The sequence below is a fragment of the Tenrec ecaudatus genome, chromosome 18 (assembly GCF_050624435.1).
Source record: "Tenrec ecaudatus isolate mTenEca1 chromosome 18, mTenEca1.hap1, whole genome shotgun sequence".
NCBI classification, from domain to species: domain Eukaryota; kingdom Metazoa; phylum Chordata; class Mammalia; order Afrosoricida; family Tenrecidae; genus Tenrec; species Tenrec ecaudatus.
In genome coordinates, this window is record NC_134547.1 from 64,988,306 (window position 1) to 65,010,493 (window position 22,188).

Here is a 22,188-nt window from a genome sequence, read left to right on the forward strand (position 1 = left end):
CTTACATAGAACCATGGAACACACAGCTGACCCAAGTTGGCTCAATGGGAAAACTGGTTTCACCACATTAAGACTGAGAAACTGAGGGTCAACCTATGCAAATCAGAATGATTGCGTTCACCCAGGCCCAACACAGAACTACAAGTGGGAGGCAGACATTACACTTACGGTGAGTCTTTTTTTTTTGTTTGCTTTGATTTTTTAAAAACTTTTTATTTGTTTTTTGAGGTGAGTCCTCTACAGGAAATCTACCCCCAAATGTTGGTTCTGAAGTCAGTTACACTAGACAAGAGACCATGGTCTTCCTTGGATCTTTCTAATCCAAGGTTTGGGTCCAGACAAATCACATCACGCTCCATCTCACAGTGGAGAAAACACTCCTTGGCCTTTTCGTTCCACCTTTGCTAGTGCATTATCACACCAACGGCTGGCTGACTCCTCCCAGTTCAAAGCAGAAGCTGATGCAAAGGATGGAGTTTCCCTATTCACTCCCAAACTAGCGACTGCTGAAGCAGCAGCACATTTCAGGGGTCGGGGGGGGGGGGGGGGGGGGAGCGAATAACCAAAAGGATGTGAAGGCGGTTTTATCCAGAGTCACTAGGTCTAAAGAGGATAGGGAACTATTAGCCTGGATTTAAAAGTTTCAATTTGTCATAGGTTCCCTTGGGTAACAGGGCATTAGCAAGAGTCCAGGGTGAATAACTCAATGTACCAAGTGCTGAACCTTGGATCAGCCTGATTTCCAACCCTAGACCAGAATAATTAGAAAACAACTGCACAGCTGCTCCCATTAGGAAAAAAATATTAAAATAGTTATCGAACACAAATCTTCAAATGTTCATAAGCTGTCATGAAGTGGCAGCAAGATGTCTTTACCGAGACTTCCATCAGAATGTCCGGGTCTTACGGATCACTGACTGCTATGCCTGGGGCAAGTAGAATTTTTCTTTTTTTTAACCGGGGTTAAAAACATTGGGGGGGGGGGGAATGTTCAGGAAGAGTAATTTCCCACCTCAAGGACAAGAGAGGGCCAGCATCCTACACCCCAAAGAGTTTGCAACACAGAGTCCCAACACTGGTACCCATTCCTCCACGCTTACAAACTCCTTTCTTCCCTGAAAGCTCAAAGAACCCAAAGTTCACTTGGAGGATTTCCTACAGTACAGAGCATACTGACAAGCCCCAAACCTTAAAATGACCTTTCTGTGATACCTGACAAATGCACAGAACATGTGGCATATATTTAATCGTTAGGAGGAGAAGGGCGTCTGTTTTCTGGGGAGAGGCTTGCAAAGGAAGGAGAATGTCAAGACACAATTCAAAATAGTTATGAAGGTCAGATAAGGTCATGATTGTGGAAGAAACCCAGCTGAAGACTGGTGATGGTGTGTGAGAAAGAAAGAAAACGGGTGCTAGCATGCATCACTGCCATCTTTCAAATCAGTATGGCCTGTGGGGCAGCAACTATTAGAATTAAGATGCACTGACCCCAGGACACTGTGATCCCACTTCAAGGAAACTGCCCTCCAGAAATACGAGCAGACCAACACAAAAAGATACAGAAATGATGTTCTGTTACAGACCATTCAGAATTGTAAAATCCGGAAAGTGAAATTTCATCAACGAAAGAAAGGTTCTGCCTAGTATGGTTTCCCAAAATGGAATGCCAGGCAGGCAAGAAAACTCAAGTAAATGCTTCCACTGGACCTGAAAAGATGCCAAGATAGACTGTAAGTAAAAAAAAAACAAATTTCAGCCCAACAAACACAGTTTTTGTTGATGTAGATGAAGTGTACCTATGAATACAACGTCTTAGTATGAGATGCAAGAAGATCTGCCCCAAGTTGTTAAGCAGTTAACAACCACTAACCTCTGGGGCTGGGGACCAGGCAGGCGAAGGGTGACCCTCCTTGCTTTCTCTGCAATAATTTAAGTGGTGAAGACAGAGGTCATCTTCACTTACTCAAGGAACGCTGCTGGCAATGTGGGTTAGGCAGTGAGGCTGCTAACCACAAGGGCGGCATTTCAAACCCACCTCCTCAGGAGTAGAAGTGGCCGTCTGCTCCCATAAAGATTTACAGTCTCAGAAACCCCACATCCGGTTGATAGAAGTTGGAATTGACTTAATGGCAGTGGATATTTACTTCTTTGTGTTTTTAAATATTTGTCAAGTTAAAATAAGCGTAAATAAATTAAAAAGCTTTTGCAACCTTAAGGGGAGAATTAGTGAAGAAAAAGCAACTTTCATTTAATAGACAGCAAAAAAAAATTAGACTTTAAAAAATGTATGAAGTGTATAATACAAAGAAATCTCATACCAGGAAGACTAATCTAATTAGGCAAAGAAAAATACACCCGACTCAGAACCCAGTCAGAATGCGGCCTGGTCCTGGGATCTTGCCAAAAACAGGTGAATTCTGCCCTCTAGTGTACACATGCTCGCACACCCCACTGCCTCATGGCCTCATGGCCTCATGGTCTGACTCATAGCAACCCTACAGGGCAGAGTGGAACAGAACTGCTCCCCAGGCTTTCCAAGGCTGAGTCTTCACGAAAGCAGACTGCCCATTTTGCTCCCAGAGGGGCAGGTGGGTTCGGACTGCTGCCCTTTTGGTTATTAGTTTAGTGCTTTACCACAGCGCCACCAGAACTCCATGAACACTGAAAGGAAAAACAAAACCTGCTGTTATCAAGTTGCTTCAGACACACAGATACCTTAAAGGCAAGTAGGTTTTCCAAGGATGCGAGTCTTTATGGCAGCCGGAAGTCTCTGCTTTCTCCCTCAGAGTTGCTGGCAGGTTCAAATTGCTGACCTTGTGGTTAGCAACCGAGTGCTTAACCAGAGCACCACCAGGGCTCCGTGTATACTAACAAAAGTAAAACTCATGAGCAATTACATCAATAAATCCACCTTCTATGTTTCCATGTCGCTCCAAATGCATCATAAATCAACGTCTCCATTTTCTTATTCCTAAATCAACTTTCTATTCTCCTACCAAGCAAATCTGTGAATGCCAGAACTTCAGCTCCCCACTTTCTGTTGGGCCCAAACCACCCACCCAAGAAGCACCCGATCCACTTTCCTTATCCTCATTTCACACCAAAGGAAGTGGCACAACACAGGGTGTGGGCATATGGCGAAGCTTTCTAAGTATGGGAGAGAGAGCTCTTCAGAACCACTGATCTTCAAAACTGCCGACACTGTAACTTCAGGATCAGGGCAAAAGGACAAAGCCGTTCTGTGTACAGGATTTTCTAGGAATCTGTTCAACTCTGGACAACCTTGAAAACTAGTAGGGAACTTTCTTAGGGTCATAACATTCGCTGGCCATATTCAATCCAAGCTGACCATGGCCACCCCCATAAAGGTGACCGTGGATAAAGAAAGTTCTTGCTTTGAGGGCTTATCTAGATTTGGAATTCATTTAGATGTTGGCATTGGTGGAGGCTTATTCATAATCCAAACATCAGAAAGAAAATGGAGAAGAATACCATTAGGCTCTCCACTGATAACGTCTCTTGGCCAAGCAAGAATGCAAACATGAGATCGCCTTCAGTAGCTACAAGTAGTCTAACTTTTCATGGGGAAATCTTGACATCACTCTTTTCCTGCAACACCAGCAGACACATTAAAACCGGTTAAAATGAAGAGACGCAGGCACCAGAATTGATGCTTCCGTTTGGTACCGTCGAGTCGATTCTGACCCATAGCAGTCCAATGCACAGATGGAAACTCTGCCCGGTCTTGCACTGTCCTCACAATGGTCCCTATGTCTGAGCTGAGCCCACAAGCTAAAATAGGATGTCCCACAGGGAGGCAATTACTCTTTCAGAACTCAGCAACACAGGGTACTTCTCCTTCCTGTGCCCCACCCACCAAGTACCAGTGGCCTCAAGTCACTGCAACAACCCAGGAATCTCACCACACACTTCCAAGCACCTCCTACAGGGCCAGCACCACATCCGAGAACAACAAAGTTTGATTCAAGAGCCAGTGGAAAGGCCAAGAACATCTAGTTACAAAGAGTAATATAATAAGCACAGGGCCAGCCCTGAGGCAAGTGAACTAGAACAGCAGAGTCCCATCACACAGGGAATCAAATGCAGGAGCAAGTGGACGGCTGAAGTCTCTCTCCTCAGCGTGTAGAATTAGTTAGGATAGAATCTGTTTTCTCGTCTGGGGCATGGGCCAGGCTTTATTATAGTGTTACTGGGCATTCCTTTCCAGTCTCTTTCTTCCCACACCAGGAGCTTACACAGAGAACACTGGGCATCCTTCAGAGAAACTGTGAGCAGACGATACCGAGAGAGTCAACTCGCCCACCCTGGGTGGCACTCCTAGCATTTCCAAGTCCCCATATGACCCCGCCATGCCATTCTTAGGTATACCCAAGAGGTGCCCACACAAAAACACAGGTGTTCAGAGTAGTATTCATAATGACCCCAAAGTGGATTCAATTTCATGCCCATTACTTGATAAATGGAATGAGCATGGTTTATATTCATGCTGTAGAGTATTATTCAGCCATAAAATGAGTAAAGTATTGATATATGCGACACTAACAACTCCTTAAAAATATTACGGTGAGTGCATCAAGCCAGACACAAAAAGACCACACATTGCATCTAATCACCTACATGAATGTCAGAAATTGCCAATCGACGGAGACTGTTTTGGAAAAAGTACAGCCAGATTGTGCTCAATGGATGGACAATGATGAGACTTTGTATTTCACACTTTGGACAGGTTATTGAAAGGGACTGGGCCCTAGAGAAGGGCATCATGCTTGGTAAAAAGAACAGTCAGAAGAAAAAAAGTGGGGAAGTGGACTGGCACAGAGACTACAATTGCTGAGGACAGTGTAGGATCTGGCAGTGTTTCTGTCTACAGAAGAGCCCCCGAGTCTCAACTGACTCCATGGTGCTTCAAAACAATAGAGAAGAAAAACAGACAGGTGTGGTTGCCTGGGCCTGGGAGGTGGGGTAGGACGGAGACGGAGCCTGGCAACTAATATGCACTTTCTTTTTGGGGTGATGAAAGAATTGGGGTGACAGTTGTCATAACTCTGAGTATACTAAAAACCATTTAAAATAGTGAACTACACAGTACATGAATTACAGCTCAAAGCAGCAGCATGGCTGGGTCATATGGGGACTTGGAAATGCTCTTGTATAAGAGATTGAACTGTAAGAGAAAATGCTAGGACTGCTACCCAGGGTGGGAGAGTTGAATGTTTCGGTGTCTTCTGCTCATGATGTTTTGGAAGGATGTTCTCTCTGTGTAAGCTCCTTGTGTGAGAAGAAACTGGAAAATCAATGTCCAGTAATAAAGCCTGGCCCATACCACCAAAAGAGAAAACAAATTCTGTCCTAACTAATTCTACATGTTAAGGAGGGAGACTTCAGCTTTTTTATTTATTTCTGTAACAGGCTTTCCTTAATTCACAGCTCAAAGCTGTGGGGGGGGAGCACAGCCAATTTTAAATTAAATTGAAACACAACCAGCTCTCTTAAAGAATGTCACTTGCAGAGTTTAAAAAGTACCATAGGATATGTCAGCTAGAACACAGACTTTCTTCCGATTGTCCTAACAATTATAATAATGATTAGCAAGTCTGATGACATTTTTTCCCAGATACAAGCTGAGCCCCCTTGGTAGCATGGCCATGGCTCTAGGCGTGAAATGACCAAACCACACACATTTCTCCAGGCACAAATCCTCAGAAAGGATGGCAGCAGCAGCTCACGGAGTCTTTCTGGGGTAGCTGGTCTTTTTTTTAACTGATGCAAATAAATGTACGGAGAAAATCTGAGCTGTTCTTTATTTCTTAGTAAAGACACTTGGAATACAACTAGATCCAGATTTGTAAAGCTGCTCTCAAATCAGAGACAACTCCTGTAACAGTAAAAGAAAACCCACCAAAGAAACACTCACTGCTTTTGGGTCAATTCTGACTCAGCTCCCCTGCAGGACAGGGGAGAATTGCTCCTGTAGGTTTTCGAGACAGTACCTCTTTATGGGTATAGAAAGTCTCATCCTTCTCCCTTTGAATAGTAAAAGGGTTAATAAATAATAACAATAATAAATAAACTAAGAACACAGGTCTGATTGATCATTCATAAGATCTTCTTAAAAAAAAAGAAAAAGCAATTCTGCTATATGGTAGAATGTCCATTTTTTGGCTCGCCTAAGTGAAGAAATGCTCATCTCTCTACCAAAAACTTAACAAGCAAGCAAAGGTCATGTTTACTCCTGTCTGAGGAGTTTGTCAGCTTCTACAGCAGGAGGACTAAGCCCAGACCAGCCAGATGTGTCAAACACTAATCCACCAGTACAACGCTCAGGCATCCCTGGCATCTTGGGTCATCTGGGGGCCGCCTGGCAGTAGGAGGAATTCCTTCAAGTCAACCTGACATTACCCATCATGTTGTCTGAAAGTCAGAGTTCTTTTTTTCAATTTTAATTTTTCCCATTATTTAGAGAATACTTTATTAGTTTCTGTAATCAAACCTATGTAGATAAGGCCTTACCTATTTAATACAGTGTGTTACTAACCCTGTAAAAATGGGGGAAAAGTTAAATGTAATGTTTCTAGACCAATATGACTGTTAATTTCTGTATAATGCCAACTCAATACGGTACAACTGGGATACTTTTCCAAAGTTGACAGCACAGCTAAAGTTTCCAAAAATTCAAATTATATATATATGTGTGTGTCTGTATATATATTTTTATATTTATATAAAAGACCAATCAATCACAGCATTATGCATCAATAGCAACAACAGCTTTTCCAGGTTCTGCAGTCATCTGAACAAAAAAACTCCATTAAAAAACATAAGGAAAAAATATAAAACAAAACCTCAGAAAACAGCAAAGTTCTTAACTGTTGTGGTACCTGGCACTATTTTTTTTAATTAGCTTCTCAATCATCGTTGGAAAGAAAACATTATAGAATAACATCATTAAAAACAGCACAGTCACAATTACATGTCATAAAACAGGTATAAGACATTTTACATTCAGAGGTATGACACAGTACAGTCCTACATCTATAATACTAGAGCATGCAATTTTTTTTTAATTTTTAAAACTCCATAAACCCCAAAGACAAAATTTCAAAGGAAAATTGTTTTCCATCTTTTTGGGTTTTCTCCTAGAGTTGGATGACTTGGAAATTTGGGAGCCAAGGAATTCTCCACCCCCAAAGTCATCCTTCTGGCTATTTCAGATCAATAAGGAAGCAGTGACAGAGTAACTCTTAATTATCTAGATGATAAATTTTAATGAGAACAATGGTACCTCGTGACTAGAATGAAAACCCAAACCAAACCCACTGCCATAGTCTATTTTGACTCCCAGAGACCCACCAGAGATTTGAGGCTGTAAGTCTTTATGTGAAGAGACAGCCTCACCTTTCTCCAGAAGAATGGCTCATGAGTTTGAACTACAGACCTTGAGATTAACAGTCTTTTATTTATCCCACAGCACCACCAGGGTTCCTCCTAAGGCTAGAATCAGGAAAGTCCTAAATGTAGAGATGAGGCCAGTGTGACCACAGAGGGTGGCAGAAGCTGCTTGTAAGTGGCCATCTTGGTGGTGAGGGCCGGTGTGTGGCAGGGAAGGTGTGGATCAAGACAGACATTCATCTGGAAGCATCCAGCCCAGGGAATTTGGACAAAATAAGTCAAAGGAACCCAGATAGTGTAGCTCTAAAGCATTTGGCTACTAACCCAAAGGAGCTCCTTGGGAGAGAGATGTGGGAGCACCGAGCTTTTAATTCCCAAATGGTTAGGGGCTCTTCCTGCCAGCTCCAGTCTTGCCTCTAATCACCATGGGGTGTTTGCTTTACTCCAGCCCCAAAGCATAAACTCCTGCTTTTTATAGCCTAAGCAGTGTGCTATTTTAAACATGGGGAGGAAATGCATTTTCAGTTATAAACATTTGCTCCTCTGAAACTTGTTCTCGTTAGTTAGCAAAAGCCGTGGAACAGGATGTTTTACTCTCTGGCTTTGGTCTTCCTGCATTGCTTCCATCTGTGTACAGTGGAGAAATAAACAAATAGAGTGTCTCTGCAGGACAATTTCCATAAACTGAGGCAGCTTGAAAAATGAAAGTGAAAAAAAAGTTTGCAGAAGAACCCTTTTATTGCACTGGGACAATGTTCTTGTAAATGAAATTCTCCACTGCAGACTCTTCCCGAGGGAAGACCGGCCTATCCCACACGTGCAGGCTGCTGCAGGTCCTGTTTGCAGGGGAGACACAGTGCGCAGGGACGAGTAGGCGGCTTCCTCTCAGTCCTGTCTCTCCCAGCACAAGTCTGCCCTAAAAGCTTCCTGAGGTGCACTTTGGAGACATGAGTGTGCAGCACTGGAAGACCATCTTCTCATTATTCAGGAACTCATGGTGCGCTGTATCATAATTACACACGTCCCTACTGTCAAGTAAAAATGTGAGGACTTTCACTCACTTAATAGATGTCTTCTTGAAATCTGCTATAGTCCATGATCGCTTTCAAGAAACCGAGTTAGAAAAAAATCTCAGTTACCCTTTTAAAAGGGCTAGCAATTGATTAATCCACTGAAGAAAAGACTTAGTTCTTTTCTTGGTTCCTCAAGATTCCCGCCGCTGCACCCCTGCCCGCACTGTTCTTTCTAGAGCAGCAACATACCCTGGACCCCTGCCTTCCTTCAACCAGGCAGTGCCTGCCTAACAGGAGTGCCTGGTAGGAGATGGCAGGGCCAACGGTAGGCAAGGATTATTGGATTTGTATTCTTTGAGCAACCCCTGGACACTCCAGCTTTCAAAAGAAGGTTCTAACTCCTATCAGGAAGCCCACTCCACGAGGCCAGCTCTGCCCTTCATTCCCAAACTGCTGCTCCTCTTCTCCCTCATGCCCAAGGGATATCATCCTAACTCCAAACCAAACTCACTGCCATCAAATCGATGCAGATTCATAGCAACCCTATAGGACCGGGTTGACCTGCCCTTGTGAGTTTCCAAGACTGTAACTCTTTACAAAAATAGAAAAGCCAGTCTCTCTCCCAAGGAGTGACTGGTGATTTCAAACCGCCAACCTTGCAGGCTGCAGACCAACAGGTAAGCACCACACCACCAGGGCTCCTTTTAGGAGGTGTCATGGACCCTCATTATAACCAGTCCTGTTCCACAGCCCGCATACCACCAGTGTTTTTCCACCACTTCCTATCCTAACGTGAGGCTGAGTTCCTCCAACAGAAGTCAGCTCAGAAGTTTCTTATCCAATTGATGTATGTATGGATTGTGATAAGAATTGTATGAGCCCCTAATAAAATGTTTTAAAAAAAGTTCCTTATCCAGAATGCAGTGAGATTTCCATGTGAACTTAGGGGACAAGTAACTGAACAAGGTAGCCTTGCTTAGGCGGGCACTTCTCCCACCTCCAGCTACTTCATAATGATACCACATAAATGTACATATACAACAGATTACATAATTATAGTAATAGAGAACATCTGAAGCAAATAGCATTCCACTTCTATCTCCAAGCACCAACAGGGATTATTTTAATAAGGAACACTCAATAAGTGAGAATAAAATTTGTCCTGGTTGAAATTATACCAGCAATCTGACATTGCCTTTATTCCCCTATGAAAATCCTGCATGGAAGCAGCTCCCAGAGGAATGCTTTTATTTATTAAAAAAAAAAAAAAAATTCTTTTACTTAAAAAATTTTTTTCCACAAAATTTATTTTAAAAAACAATTTTTTTTCACTTTTAAAATTAAAAGTATTTTATTGGGGGCTTGTACAACTCTTATCACAATCCATAGATCCATCCACTGTGTCAAGCACATTTGTACATTTGTTGCCATCATCAGTCTAAAAACATTTTCTTCCTACTTGAGCCCTTGGTATCTGCTCATTTTCCCCCTCCCTCCCAAACCCTTGATAATTTATAAATGATTATTATATTTTCATGTCTTACACTGTCTAATACCTCCCTTCACCCACTTTCCTGTTTTATGTCCCCAAGGAGGGGGTTGGATGCAGTTCCTTGTGATCGGTTCCCCTTTTATCCCCCACCTTCCCCTTCCCTCCTGGCATTTCTTTGTTCTTGTACTTGTTATTAGCTCCCCATTCCCCTCAGCCTTGCCTGCCTTACCTGCAAGGAACCATTAATCCACTTGCTGTCTCCAGAGATCCCTAACAACATTTTTAAAAGACCTCCTCCTCCTTCCACCCATCCCCACTCCCAACTAGGGCTTCCTAGGATTAGCTCCCACAAACAAATTCCATGCAGACCCTTCTCTCAGGCCTGCTTCTGGGGAGATGTAACCTTAGAAAGGACATCTGAGTGTCCAGAGTGTGGTTGGCGGCAGGGCGGCAAAAGTGGAAGAGGCTTGCCTTGGAAAACCTCCCAACATGGGAGACCCATGGTTTTGGGTTTTTAATAGAAGGCAAAGAAAACCGACTCGACCGTTCCTAGCAATGACCGCAGAATGTTCAAGGAGTTAAGTAAGTAGAAGAGTAAGAGAAGCTCACCGAAGTGGTTTGTGCTACCCCAAACAGCAGCCCTGCCCCACAGGTTGGCCTGGCAAACAGCATGTTCATTCGGGATGTGGCAGGAGCTTCCTCCCTGCCCACCCATCCCACCCCCAGACCACTGCCGCCTTGGGGGGCTTCTCTGTGCTGTGTGACCTGTACTTTCACCTGTAGGTTAAGAAATACAGAATTTCTGAAGTCATGGGCTCAAATAAAAAGTAATTGTTTAGAAAATGGTAATGGCAACATATGTACAAATACGCTTGATACAACAGATATATGAATTGTTTAAGAGTTATAAGAGGCCCCAATGATTTTTTTATTATTTCTTCCAAAGAGAAAAAATTCTAGTCAACTAAAAATAACTCAGTTAATAAGGAAAATATAAAGAACATAATAGTCGGAAACCGATGTTTCTGACAATGAGAGAGGACAATTAGTTGTAAATCACCTTTGACCTTGATATGCTTCTTCAAGGCTACTGAGGTACTGAATCCGAATACCCCTGAAACTTAGCTTTGATGCTACTGTGCTCATTCGAAACACTGGAACATGAGCCAGCACACTCAGCCCTGTGGTCAACACTAACCCAGGACTTCTGCCAAGCTGGCAGCAAGCAAGACCCCTGGGGCTCACCTTACCTCAGAGCTTCCCTCTGGGGAGTTCCCACCCAGCAGGCCTCCCTCTCTCTGGCGAGGAGTCATGCAGGTTCCCCGCCCAGTTGGCCAGCCTGGCACTAAACTGGGGCTGAGCGGCCAGTACTCACCCTGACCCCGCAGGCAGTGATGGCGGAGAAGAAGGCGAGTTCACCTGGGGCTTCTCATTCTCATTTTGCTTGAAGAAGGATTTGGCTTCCTTAGAAGTAGCCTCCACCTCCTTAGTCACCCTGCAGCAAAGAAACACTAGGTTTACAAGGGGAATAACAAGAGAAGACGACGGGAGGGTGGAGGGAAGGTGAGGGAGAAAGGGGGTACACATCACAAGGATCTACATATAACCTCCTCCCTGGGGGATGGACAGCAGATAAGCGGGGAAAGGGAGATGTCGGACAGCATAAAATATGACAAAATAACAATGATTTATAAATTATCAAGGGCTCATAGGGTAGGAGAGAGCGGGGAAGGAGGGGAAAAATGAGGAGCTGATACCAAGGACTCAGGTAGAAAGTAAATGTTTTGAGAATGATGAGGGAAACAAATGTACAAACATGCCTGACACAATGGATGTATGTGTGGATTGTGATAAGAGTTGTACAAGCCCCCAATAAAATGATTTAATTATTTTTTTCTAAAAGGGAGAAGAAGAAAAGCTAAGAAAAGGAGTGAGATGACATGTCGAAATACCCACGGGGCTTTCACTAAACCCTGCTTTATGGCTAATGTTTACTCCAACTGTTCTAGATCCATGTATTTTCCCACTTAACATTTACAAACCAATGACAATGTATACACACTGATGTTCCTGGAGTCCTCTCCTACCACTTCGGTGGGTGTGAAGTGTGCTCAGCAGCCACTACTGAGTCCCCGGCCATCGTGGGCTCCTGGATGGAATAATGGAAAGGCCTCGCACCCACCTCCCCTCACTGATGACAGACCTACAGGCCCAGGAACAGAGCAACCAGCACAAGTGACGTTATTGGAGAGAAAGACACCGGCACTTTCTCAAACAGCAAAGCAACAAGACAAACATTTGGAAGTGTACTACTCTGTTCTACCTAAAACACCCTGCAATGTAAGCACAATCTCTTAAAGCTGGCCAACTCAGAAAAACTTTGGGCGTGGAAAAAAGCAGTCCTAAAGAATCCAATAAAAATCTTTATGATACTTAAGATGTCTAATAAGAGAGAAGAAATGTTCAGTGCTTGTTTAGGCTAGCCAGGTGGGCAGAGACATTTTGTTGAAAGTCCAACCTGTCTGTAAGACAGAGGACCCAAGGTTACAGTCACTGTATTTATTATGAGTGTTCAACAGGGTCGACAAAAAAAAAAAAAGATTAGTCAGAAGGCTTCACAGGTAGATCCTATACACTCCACCTCAATGGATCCACCACCTCGGACCTCTGCCTAAATCTCCTGAGTTCAGAACGAAATATTCTTAAGAAGAATCACCTCAAAAAAAGAAGAAGAAGAAGAAATCATCACCTCACTTCACAAAGCACAGTACCTACAAACACATGCCTGGATGAAAGTCTGAGTATTTTCCCAGGGAAACTCTGTCAAGTCAATCTACTCTAGAGCCTGACTTTACCAGGATCACTCACTAGGAATGTCTCCACACATCACAGTTATTAAGAATCAAAACTCAGACTTTCTTTCTTCTTTTTTTAAAAAAAAAAACATCATTTTATTGGGGGCTCTTACAGCTTAAAACAATCCATACGTCAATTGTATCAAGCACATGTTTACATATGTTGCAATATTTTCTAAACATTTACTTTCTGTTTGAGCCCTTGGTATCAGCTCTTCTTTTTTCCCTCCCTCCCCCTGCTCTCACCCTTGTGGACCCTTGATAAATTATTATTCTCATATCTTACTCCTTTCACTGTCTCCCTTCCCTTATGGTTTGTTATTCATCCCCCCCGGGGGGAAGGGTTGTTAGGGATCAACCAGTTACCCCTCAGAAGGATTTCTACCACAGTAAATACTCCCGTGCTCCCAGGGACCAACGAAGATGTTTCCCAGGCCTCTGATGTTGAACTTGGACTTGCTTCAATCAATGCAGTATGAGCGGATTTGACCAGAGTAGAAGCTTTAAATGTGTTTGTACTATTTCACTTGCCTCTTTGATTTGCATCCTTGTGCCCTAAGATCTCTAAGTGGCTACAGGCCTAAGGCGGCTCAAAGATCCAACCTGACACCAGCAAGCAGCTTCCAGCTGAGCTGAGCTGAGCCACATCTGGACCAGTGGGGCTTGGATACCTGGAGTAAAACCAGCAAAAAAGCAAGTGCTTCCTGGTGTGTGCCGCTGAGTCTGCGGGTGGTCTGTTGCACAGCATTACTGCAGCCACAGCTGATGGACAACGTGAAACCAAAGAGTGAAGTTACTTGCTCAACACTACGTATGTAGGGGTTACATGGCAAAGTTAGAGAAAACTTTGTGGCATATGTGTTCTTGGAAAGATGGCCATCATACTATGCTCACCACTCCTCCAAGGAGAGCAAGTCCACATCACCACCCTTTGACACTGGGTGAGCCCCTGTGATGGCTGGACTCAACGGGCTTGATGGAAACGATACGACATGACTTCTGAGGCTAATTCATAAAAGGTAGCCAGCTTCCACCTGGCTCTCTCTTGAAAACACACACCGAGGGCCCCCAAGAACACAAGACATCTGCTTACCCTGCAGCCTCAGTGCTTGCAGAAATCCTATCAGAAGATCAGAAAGACACAGATGCCAGAAGGGAATGTTCAAACCAAGTTGAGTCTTCCTAGCACAGACACTAGACATAGGAGAGAGGAAACTTCCAAATGGCTCCAGATTCAGTCACTGCAGGACTATACCAGCAACCCTGAAGTAAGAACTGCCTAGCTGAGTCCAGCCACCCTAGAATGATGAGATTAGAATAAAACAACTGTCCCCCTTTTTATAAAAAATACTTTTAATGGGGGCTCTTACATCTCTTATCACAATTCATACATTCCTCCAATGTGTCAAGCACATTTGCCACCATCATCATTTTCAATTGTCCCTTTTTTAAGACACAAAATTTTGTGGCAATTTAGTATACAACTGTGCAGATGGAATGTTGGTGAAAGAAAAGATGTAGATTCAATAACCTGAACTCCAACCAAACCAAACCACCTTGCTCCCTGCCATCGGGTTGAACGCTGTAGGACAGGGCAGAACTTCTTCTGTGAGTTTCTGACACTGTAACTGTCCAGTCTTTCTTCTGAGGAGCAGTTGGTGGTTTCGATCTGCCAACCTTGAAGATCACATGTGTAACCACTATGCTACCAGAACTACAAGGGGAAAGAAGACAGTGTATTTGGTTTTGCTTTCTGCTTGTTTTATGATAGTGATTGGCTATTTACAATATGACTGCTGTACAGCCAACCTTAGACAATTCAGTGATCATTTTCTAAGACATGACTTAGCTCCAGGTGCTGTACTGGGTATAGAAACAGACAGTCTGTGCCCTTAATGAGTTCACAGTCCAGCAACAGACTGCCACACATGTAAACAAGTCACCAGGGTACAGAAATGGAATGTGCCACAAAATTCGTGTGAAACAATATGTAATGTGGGGAGCAACTCTGCTCATGCTTAGTGGCACAGCCTAGCCACATTCACTAGGGGCAGGGCTTATCCTGGCGGAGCCCTCCTCAGGGGCCTCACTAGGCAACACAAACAAGTAATAGGAGCAGAGTACCCACTTCACTGACAGTATGCCTAGAACTCTACTTCTAACCATCAGTAAGAGGCTGAAAGATCAAAAGATCTCCTCAGAAGGTAACCGGCAGGGTAAGGCCCTCTATTAGCAGCAGTTTCGTTTTGGTATTCTCAGTTTAAATTCCTTTGTAACTTCATCACTTACTCAGAATTTCCTGAAAAGTCTTTATTTAGGCAGACAAGTCTTCATGACTGGTCTTTTCCAAAAAGGCGGATCATTTAGGAAAGTTTGAGCTAACTGGCTCAGCTGTTTATGTGACAGGGAGATAAAAAAATGCTATTTTCCCATTTCCTAAGGTTGCTATTTCCCCACTTCCTAAAGTTAATGAATTACTTAGATAAACACATTTTTCAAGAGTAGAAAAAACATGAAAGTTGGAAAAATCTAGAACATAATTAAAATACAGTTAATGAAACCACTAGACTAACAATGCTACTGCTTTATGCTTACTTACAAATACTTCCCATTCATCACTAGCTCCTTTCCCATTTCTTAAAGGTGCAGTCATGCTCTCAACTTTACACAAAGACAAAAGAAAAAGACCAATGCCACCTGGAGACCAAATCCACCAAACACATCGCCATTAAATCGACACTGGACTCATAGCAACCATACGGGACCGAGAACCACCCAAGAGGGCTTGCAGGGCTGTAGACCTGTTAACGGAGAGCAGACTGCCACACCTTTTTCCCATGTAGGCTACAATGATATCACACTGCCAACTTTAGGGTTAGAAACTGAGTGCTTTAACCACAGTGCCACCATGGCACCCTAAGAAATGAAAAGGTTTGCTCAAACCCAAGTGTGCATCTGCTTGTCGACTAAAATCCAAACCAATCTCCCAATTCTTTTATGAAAGTTCCCTTTAAGACTTTGAAGTTTAAAAATTTTTTAGAAAAAAAATCCTGCCCATACCACAACTACTACCAAAGTTTTTATTTTCTTTAGGAGAGAGAAGTACAAAGTTTTACCTGCCACACTACCTATTTCTGTGATGTATGATTTTTTTAAAGTAATAAGTATGTGTTATTTTAAAAATACAGAATATCTGCATGTGACACTATGAAGACTTATGGAGGAATCAAGTGCTTCCATGTCTCTTTGTTGTTGTTATCTTGAGAGACATGGTGCTGTCATCAACTGAAAGAACTTGCAAACAGCACTCTTGCATCCAGCACTTAAACTATCCATTGGGGTTCAACAAATTCAAAAGAAATTAGCAGGCAACTTCGTTCATATCTTTAAACAAGTCCACAGAACTTAATTGGGAAATCTGATGACTTCTCAGGGTTGTTAGAAGCTGTCAAGTCCGTTCTAACTCAAAGCAGCCTTGTAAACAACAGGACGAAACACTGCTGTCTTGTGTCACCCTCACAATCATTGCCCTTTGCACACTTCCCTGCAACTAGTGGGCCAGGTCCTGTGAGGGGGACTCCCTCTTTCTCACGAATCTTCTTTACCATGCACTTCAAAATGACAGCTTTGCTTTGTAGCACTTTAAGGAGAGCTTTTACAAGAGATCTGTCCGATGCCGTACATCATTTGATTTCCTGACTGCTGCTTCCATGGGCACTGATTGTGGATCCAAGTAAAATAAAACCCTTAACAAATTCAATCTTTTCTGTTTATCGTGGTATTGTTGCTTGGTCCCGTTGTAGAAATTGTTGTTTTACGCTGAGGTGCAATCATACTGAAGTCTTTGATCTTCATCAGTACGTGCTTAATGTCCTCTTCACTATCAGCAAAGTTGAATTATCTGTATTTCACAGGTGGTTAACGAGTCTTCTCCAATACTGATGTCCTGATCATCTTCATACAGATCACGTCCTCAGAATATGCGCTCATCACAGATTAAATAAGCATTGTTAAAAAGGCAACTCTAACACACACACCTTCTATGATTTTAAATCTATTGTTCGAACAGATGCCTCTTGGTCTCAGTATGGGTTCCACATGAGCACGGTGAGTGTCCTGGAATTCTGATTTCTCAGCATTTGTTACTGTCCACAGAGCTGCACCACCTTCACAGTCAACGGAACATGGGTAAGCACATTTTGGGCAGTCTTTGCTTCCAGTCAAGGTCCACCTGACAACAGCAATGGGATCCCTTGTTCATGTTCTCTTCTCAATCCTGCTGGAATTTCTGGCAACTTGCTGTTTGATGTAGTGTACTATAACCATTTTAAAATTATCTTCACTGAAAGCTTACTTGTAATAATATTGTTCAACAACTTCCGCATTCTGTTGGTTCACCTTCTTTGGAATGGCACACGTATGAATCTCTTCCAGTTGGAAGACCAGGCAGCCATCTTCGCAAACTTCCTGGCATAGAAAAGTGAGTATTTTCAACACATTATCCACCTACTGAATCATTTACTGTGGTACTCTGTCAATTCCGAGAGCCTTGTTTTTCACCAATGCTTTCAGCGCTGCTTAGACTTCTTCCTCCAGTGTCATCAGTCTTTGATGACATGCATCCTCCTGAAGTAGTTGAACGTCAACCAATCCTTTGCTGATACGGTGACCCTGTGACCAACTTCTTTTGGTGTTCCCAGCATCACTCCCCACTGTGCCCAGAGAATCCTTCACTGCTGCAATGACTTCTCACCGCAACAAATTCCCTCCTATTTGTCTTATGAGGTAGGACCACTGCTGAAGTTGCAAAGCAATCTTCCTGGGATGTCCTTTGTGGACTCTAAGAAAAGAGCCAAGCCAAGAAAACCACCAACCATCTAAAGCACATATTCCTAACAGTATACTTAAAGGACTTCCGCTGTACTAAAGTTTACCATCAGGCTTCTGCTGCCCCCTATTGGACAATAATTGTTTCCAGGTATGATTTCTGGTAGTAAAATAAAACAACTAATTTACATGACTATAAAGTATTGAATGGATCTTACTAATTACTAAGAGAAAGGGTACCTTTGCAATGGAGCATTCTGACAGTTCCTGCCATGTGATCAAACTTATCGCCACCAATACCAGGTACCCTGAGAAAGACAGGACATCATCAAGTATCATCATAGTCTAAATGACTCATCTGAAGCTAGTCAGGAGAAAATGAACCAAATTGAGGGCATTCTGCAACACAACTGGCCTGGATTCTTTAAAAAGGCCAAGATGGTAAGTGCATAATAGAAAAAACTCTAAATCCAAGGAGACTAAAAAGACTTCATCTCACGTACTTTGGACGTGTTATCAGGAGAGACCAGTCTGTGGAGAAGGTTATCATGCTTAGTAAAGGGGTCAGCAGAAAAGGAAGACCTTCAACAAGATGGCCTAACAAAATGGACTTAATAATGGGCGCACACGTAAACACAATTTGTTGACGATGAGGCAGGACCAGGCAGTGTTTGGTTCTGTTGACTGTAAAGTCGGAAGTGACTTCACAATACTAACAGTAACAAGATTAAAAGGAGACCTGATGGCACAATGGCCAGGCGCTCAACTGCTAACACAAAGGTTGGCAGTTTGCACCCACACTACACCTCAGGAGAAATGACCTGGCAAACTGTTCCTAGAAAAGGTTCACACTAGGAACCCTTTTATGGCAGTTCTACTCTGTCAATAGGGTCACTATGAGTTGTGACTCAACAGCATATGACAACAAGACTAAATAAGCATAGTGTACAACCTTTGATGAGATCTTGGCCTAAGTAAGAAACACAGGTATAAGAGCACTATTGGAGTAATTAAGGTGCCCGATGGCACAGTGGTTACATGTTGAGCTGCAATCACATGGTCAGCTGTTCGAAACCACCAGCTACTCCTCGGGGGAAAGACTGGGCTCTCTACTTCCATAAACAGTCTTGGAAACCCACAGGGGGGGGTCTCTATGACTCGAAATCGACTCAACAGTAGTGGCTTTTGAGTTACTGGAATAACGGGGAAATGTGAACACAATTAATACTTGCAGGTATGGGCTATAAAACAAAGTTCCTGGTACAAGACATGTTGGGTACAGCAGGTGCACGTCAAAATGTGTTCCATAATTTGACAGTAACAATATTCAAGACATAATCTGACTCACTGCCCTCAACAGACTACAGACCGGTTCAAATACCGTCAAGTCACATGCGGTGCAAACTTTTCCCAGCAGTTCCTTCCCCACTGCTTCTCTGAATTGTAGTTCAGAAATCTCATGAAGTTACTTAAATAGAACATTAAGGAAATAATATTGTGACCAAATTTATCTCACCTAAAATTTCCAATATTCCCGATTTCAGAGATCTCACTGGACTCATACTTCAGTTAAGGAAACGTACTTTATGGAAAAATGCCTCAACCAAAATCATGAAGCAAGCAGAAATAATTCTTCACTTTTAATTGTGTTTTGGGTGAAATTTTACAAATGGTTTTCCATTTTACAAGTCAGTTTCTTTTGAGACAATGATGACAATCTCCACAATGTAACAGCAGACTTCCTACGTCCTCCTTGTCTTTACTATTTCTATCCCCCTCCTTTCCTATCCCTTGCCTATCTGCCTTCTGAGCTTATCCCTGGGCAAATGCTACCCCGCTGGTCCCCTATGTTCCAAGGAGTGCACATGTCCCTGGTGTTACTGTTCACCATACAAGTCTGTCTGTTGTTCAGCTGAAAACTGAGACCAGGGTTAAGTTCAGTTCTCCACCCAACAAGAAAATCTGCTAAGTTCTGTCCCACATTCTTTCCCGCTCTCTCCAGGACCTCTTACTGTGCTCCTTTTCAGAGTGGCCAGTGGCTGCAGGGCACCATCTGGTCTCGGGGTCCTGGACGACCGCTCTTCACTAAAGTTCAGATGTAGAATGGTGTCTTTGACAACTTCATTATGTCAGAGGACTTAATGCTTCCTTAGGTTTGAGCACGCAGGCCCAACACTCTTGGCTCTCTAGCTTCTGTTAAACAGGCCACTTCCTACTATCCAGAGACTACACGGCCACATTTGAAAAGACCTTCCTCATATTCCCTGATAATTCATGGAGCAATCATTTGCCTGAAGTTCACACGAGTTGGAAAGAAGGTGGACATTTCTCACACCATTCACAAAGAGGCTCATTTTTAAAGGAGCATCTTACCTGACTTCTTCACCGGCAAAGTCAAACACCTTGGTGATTTTGACCTTTTCTGTTTCTTTAGGTTTCTCCATCTCTTCTGCTTTGGCCAACAATTTACTGGAACTTGTCTCTTCAGTCTCCTCTCCTTGCTATGAAAGAGCAAGGGCTGTTATCCGCTTCACCCAAGGATAAAACCTAAAAGCACTACCCAAATACATACACTGTGCATGTTGCATCTATAAACAGTTAAAGGCACACTGGAAATTCACTTGCTTAGAAAGATTTCTTTTTCCTACCTACTTAAGTTACGTGTTGGGCTGCTAACTGCAAGGACAGCAGTTCAAACCTACCAGTCGACTGAAAGAAAGATGAGACTTTCTGTTCCCGTAAACAGTTAGCCTTGGAAACCTACAGCGGCAGCTCTATTCTGTCCTAGTGTTGCTGTGAGTCAGAATCAACTCAGTGGCAATGAGTGTTTTGGGCTTACAAAGGAAAATTAGTAACAAAAGGGACCGAGTCTGGCTTCAGTTTTAAGCTTCAAATCTCAGGACATACTAAAAAAGTCTATCTGGGAAATAGGGTATTTCTAAAGAAGTAGTCAGGTTATTGCTGTATTTTAATGCAGGCAACATCTACACTGTAAGTTTCTCATACCAGGAAACCCTACCCAGGTATTATTTTCATAAGCTTGCTATATATTAATATTTTCATGTTCATTAATTCAATTTCATTTTTTTTCTATCCAACAGATTTACTGTCAAGTCTTTCTCGTGGTGCCTCTTCCTGTGGAGCTCTGGTTCTCAGCTGCTGACCCTCCGCAGCCTGCAGTCAAGTTTCTAAAGCAGCCTCTCCCCCCACAGGACACCTTCCCTGCTCTGTACACGGCTATCTACCTCAGAAAGAGTCCTTGCCAAGATGGCTGGTCTCCGGTCAGGAGGTGCAAGGTCTGAGTACCTCAGGCCAGAAGCCACTCAGATGAGCCAGTTGAATTTCCCTCAGGGCAAGCGTGAGAGCAACTGGCACTGAGTAGTGTATCCCTTGCTTGGACTGTTTGCTTGGGGTCCCATGGGACCTGTGCACACTTAAGGAAAGGGCCCACCCTCCATGGGACCAGTCTATGCTCAGGCTACGCAGCCCCACATGCAGCCTCTGCTTATCTCCAGGGCGCAGATGGCCTACAAGGAACCTCGGCACTCAGGCTTGGCTGCAAACTGTCCCAAACAAACGCAGTGTTAACTGTCTACTTTTCAATGACCTACCAAACTGGATCCACAACTTCTTGACCATGACTTAGTTTCATTACACAAATATGAAGAAGAGTAACATTTTTGGATGGCTGAATGAAGCTGACTGAATTCCATTTTTGGAAATGTTAGGAGTCGTGCTCAGTGTATGCATGATTGTTTTCTACATAATGTGGTCACTTCTACCAGTTACATGGGTCTACGTGTCATTTACGAGGGCATGCTGCTTGTGGGGGGAAAACTCGGTCACCTCTTCACTTACCGTAACTTGTGTGTTTGGGGGCGCTTTTGGTTTGGATCCCACATCATTGAGGAAGCTGGCCCAGAGTTCATCCTCCTTCTTTTTTCTTGCATCCTCTGACCCGATGCCCCTTTCCTGCTGTGCACCTTCATCTTCCTCATCACTGCTGCTTCCTCCTGATTCCGCTTCCGCATCCAGCTCTTCCTCTCCTTCTAAGCACAGGCCCCCCTCTTTTCTCTTCCTGTTCAGCAGCAGTCATAAGAGAAAGAACACATAGAGAAACCAAAATGATTTCTTGTTCCGTCCTCAATTCCAAACATAATCTTGCAAGACCAGAAAACTTTTAAATCTGGGGGCTACAACTAATACACATGGGGAAGGAACAAGCTGAGATTTTATTTGGAGGAGAAAGAGAAGAGGACCCTTGAAGTTAGCATGTTTTCTAAACACCTAGAATCAGAATAACCTTCAAATTCTACATCATTCTAACTCCTAGAATCAAAAGTACAGTGGTCAGATTCTAATTCAGGACCAGGTTACTTTCCCCAAGAAAACACTCAAATCACCTCTCAGGATTGATTTACCTAGAAAATCAATGAGACTTTTCTTTTTAAAGCCATCCTATTTATAGAACATGTTTTTTTTTTTTTTAAGAACTGCAATTTTATTTGCACTGCTTCTCCCTAAAAATCTCAGAAAGAAAGAAAAAGCAAGCATGGTTTCTTTACCTTTCTGAACCTGAAATACAGAAAAA

General features: G+C 43.1%; 1 protein-coding gene across 2 annotated transcripts in view; it reads right to left on the minus strand.

Moving 5' to 3' along the window:
- CFDP1 (craniofacial development protein 1) overlaps window positions 1-22,188 on the minus strand; it is a 96,723-nt gene that overhangs the window by 66,526 nt on the left and 8,009 nt on the right. For both annotated transcript variants that reach the window (XM_075536196.1, XM_075536195.1), the window contains exons 3-5: window positions 21,456-21,675; window positions 19,971-20,098; window positions 11,291-11,410 (exon numbers count right to left, since the gene is read on the minus strand). In XM_075536196.1, coding sequence (XP_075392311.1) covers window positions 11,291-11,410; window positions 19,971-20,098; window positions 21,456-21,675 — 468 coding nt within the window. The remainder of the gene's footprint in view (window positions 1-11,290; window positions 11,411-19,970; window positions 20,099-21,455; window positions 21,676-22,188) is intronic.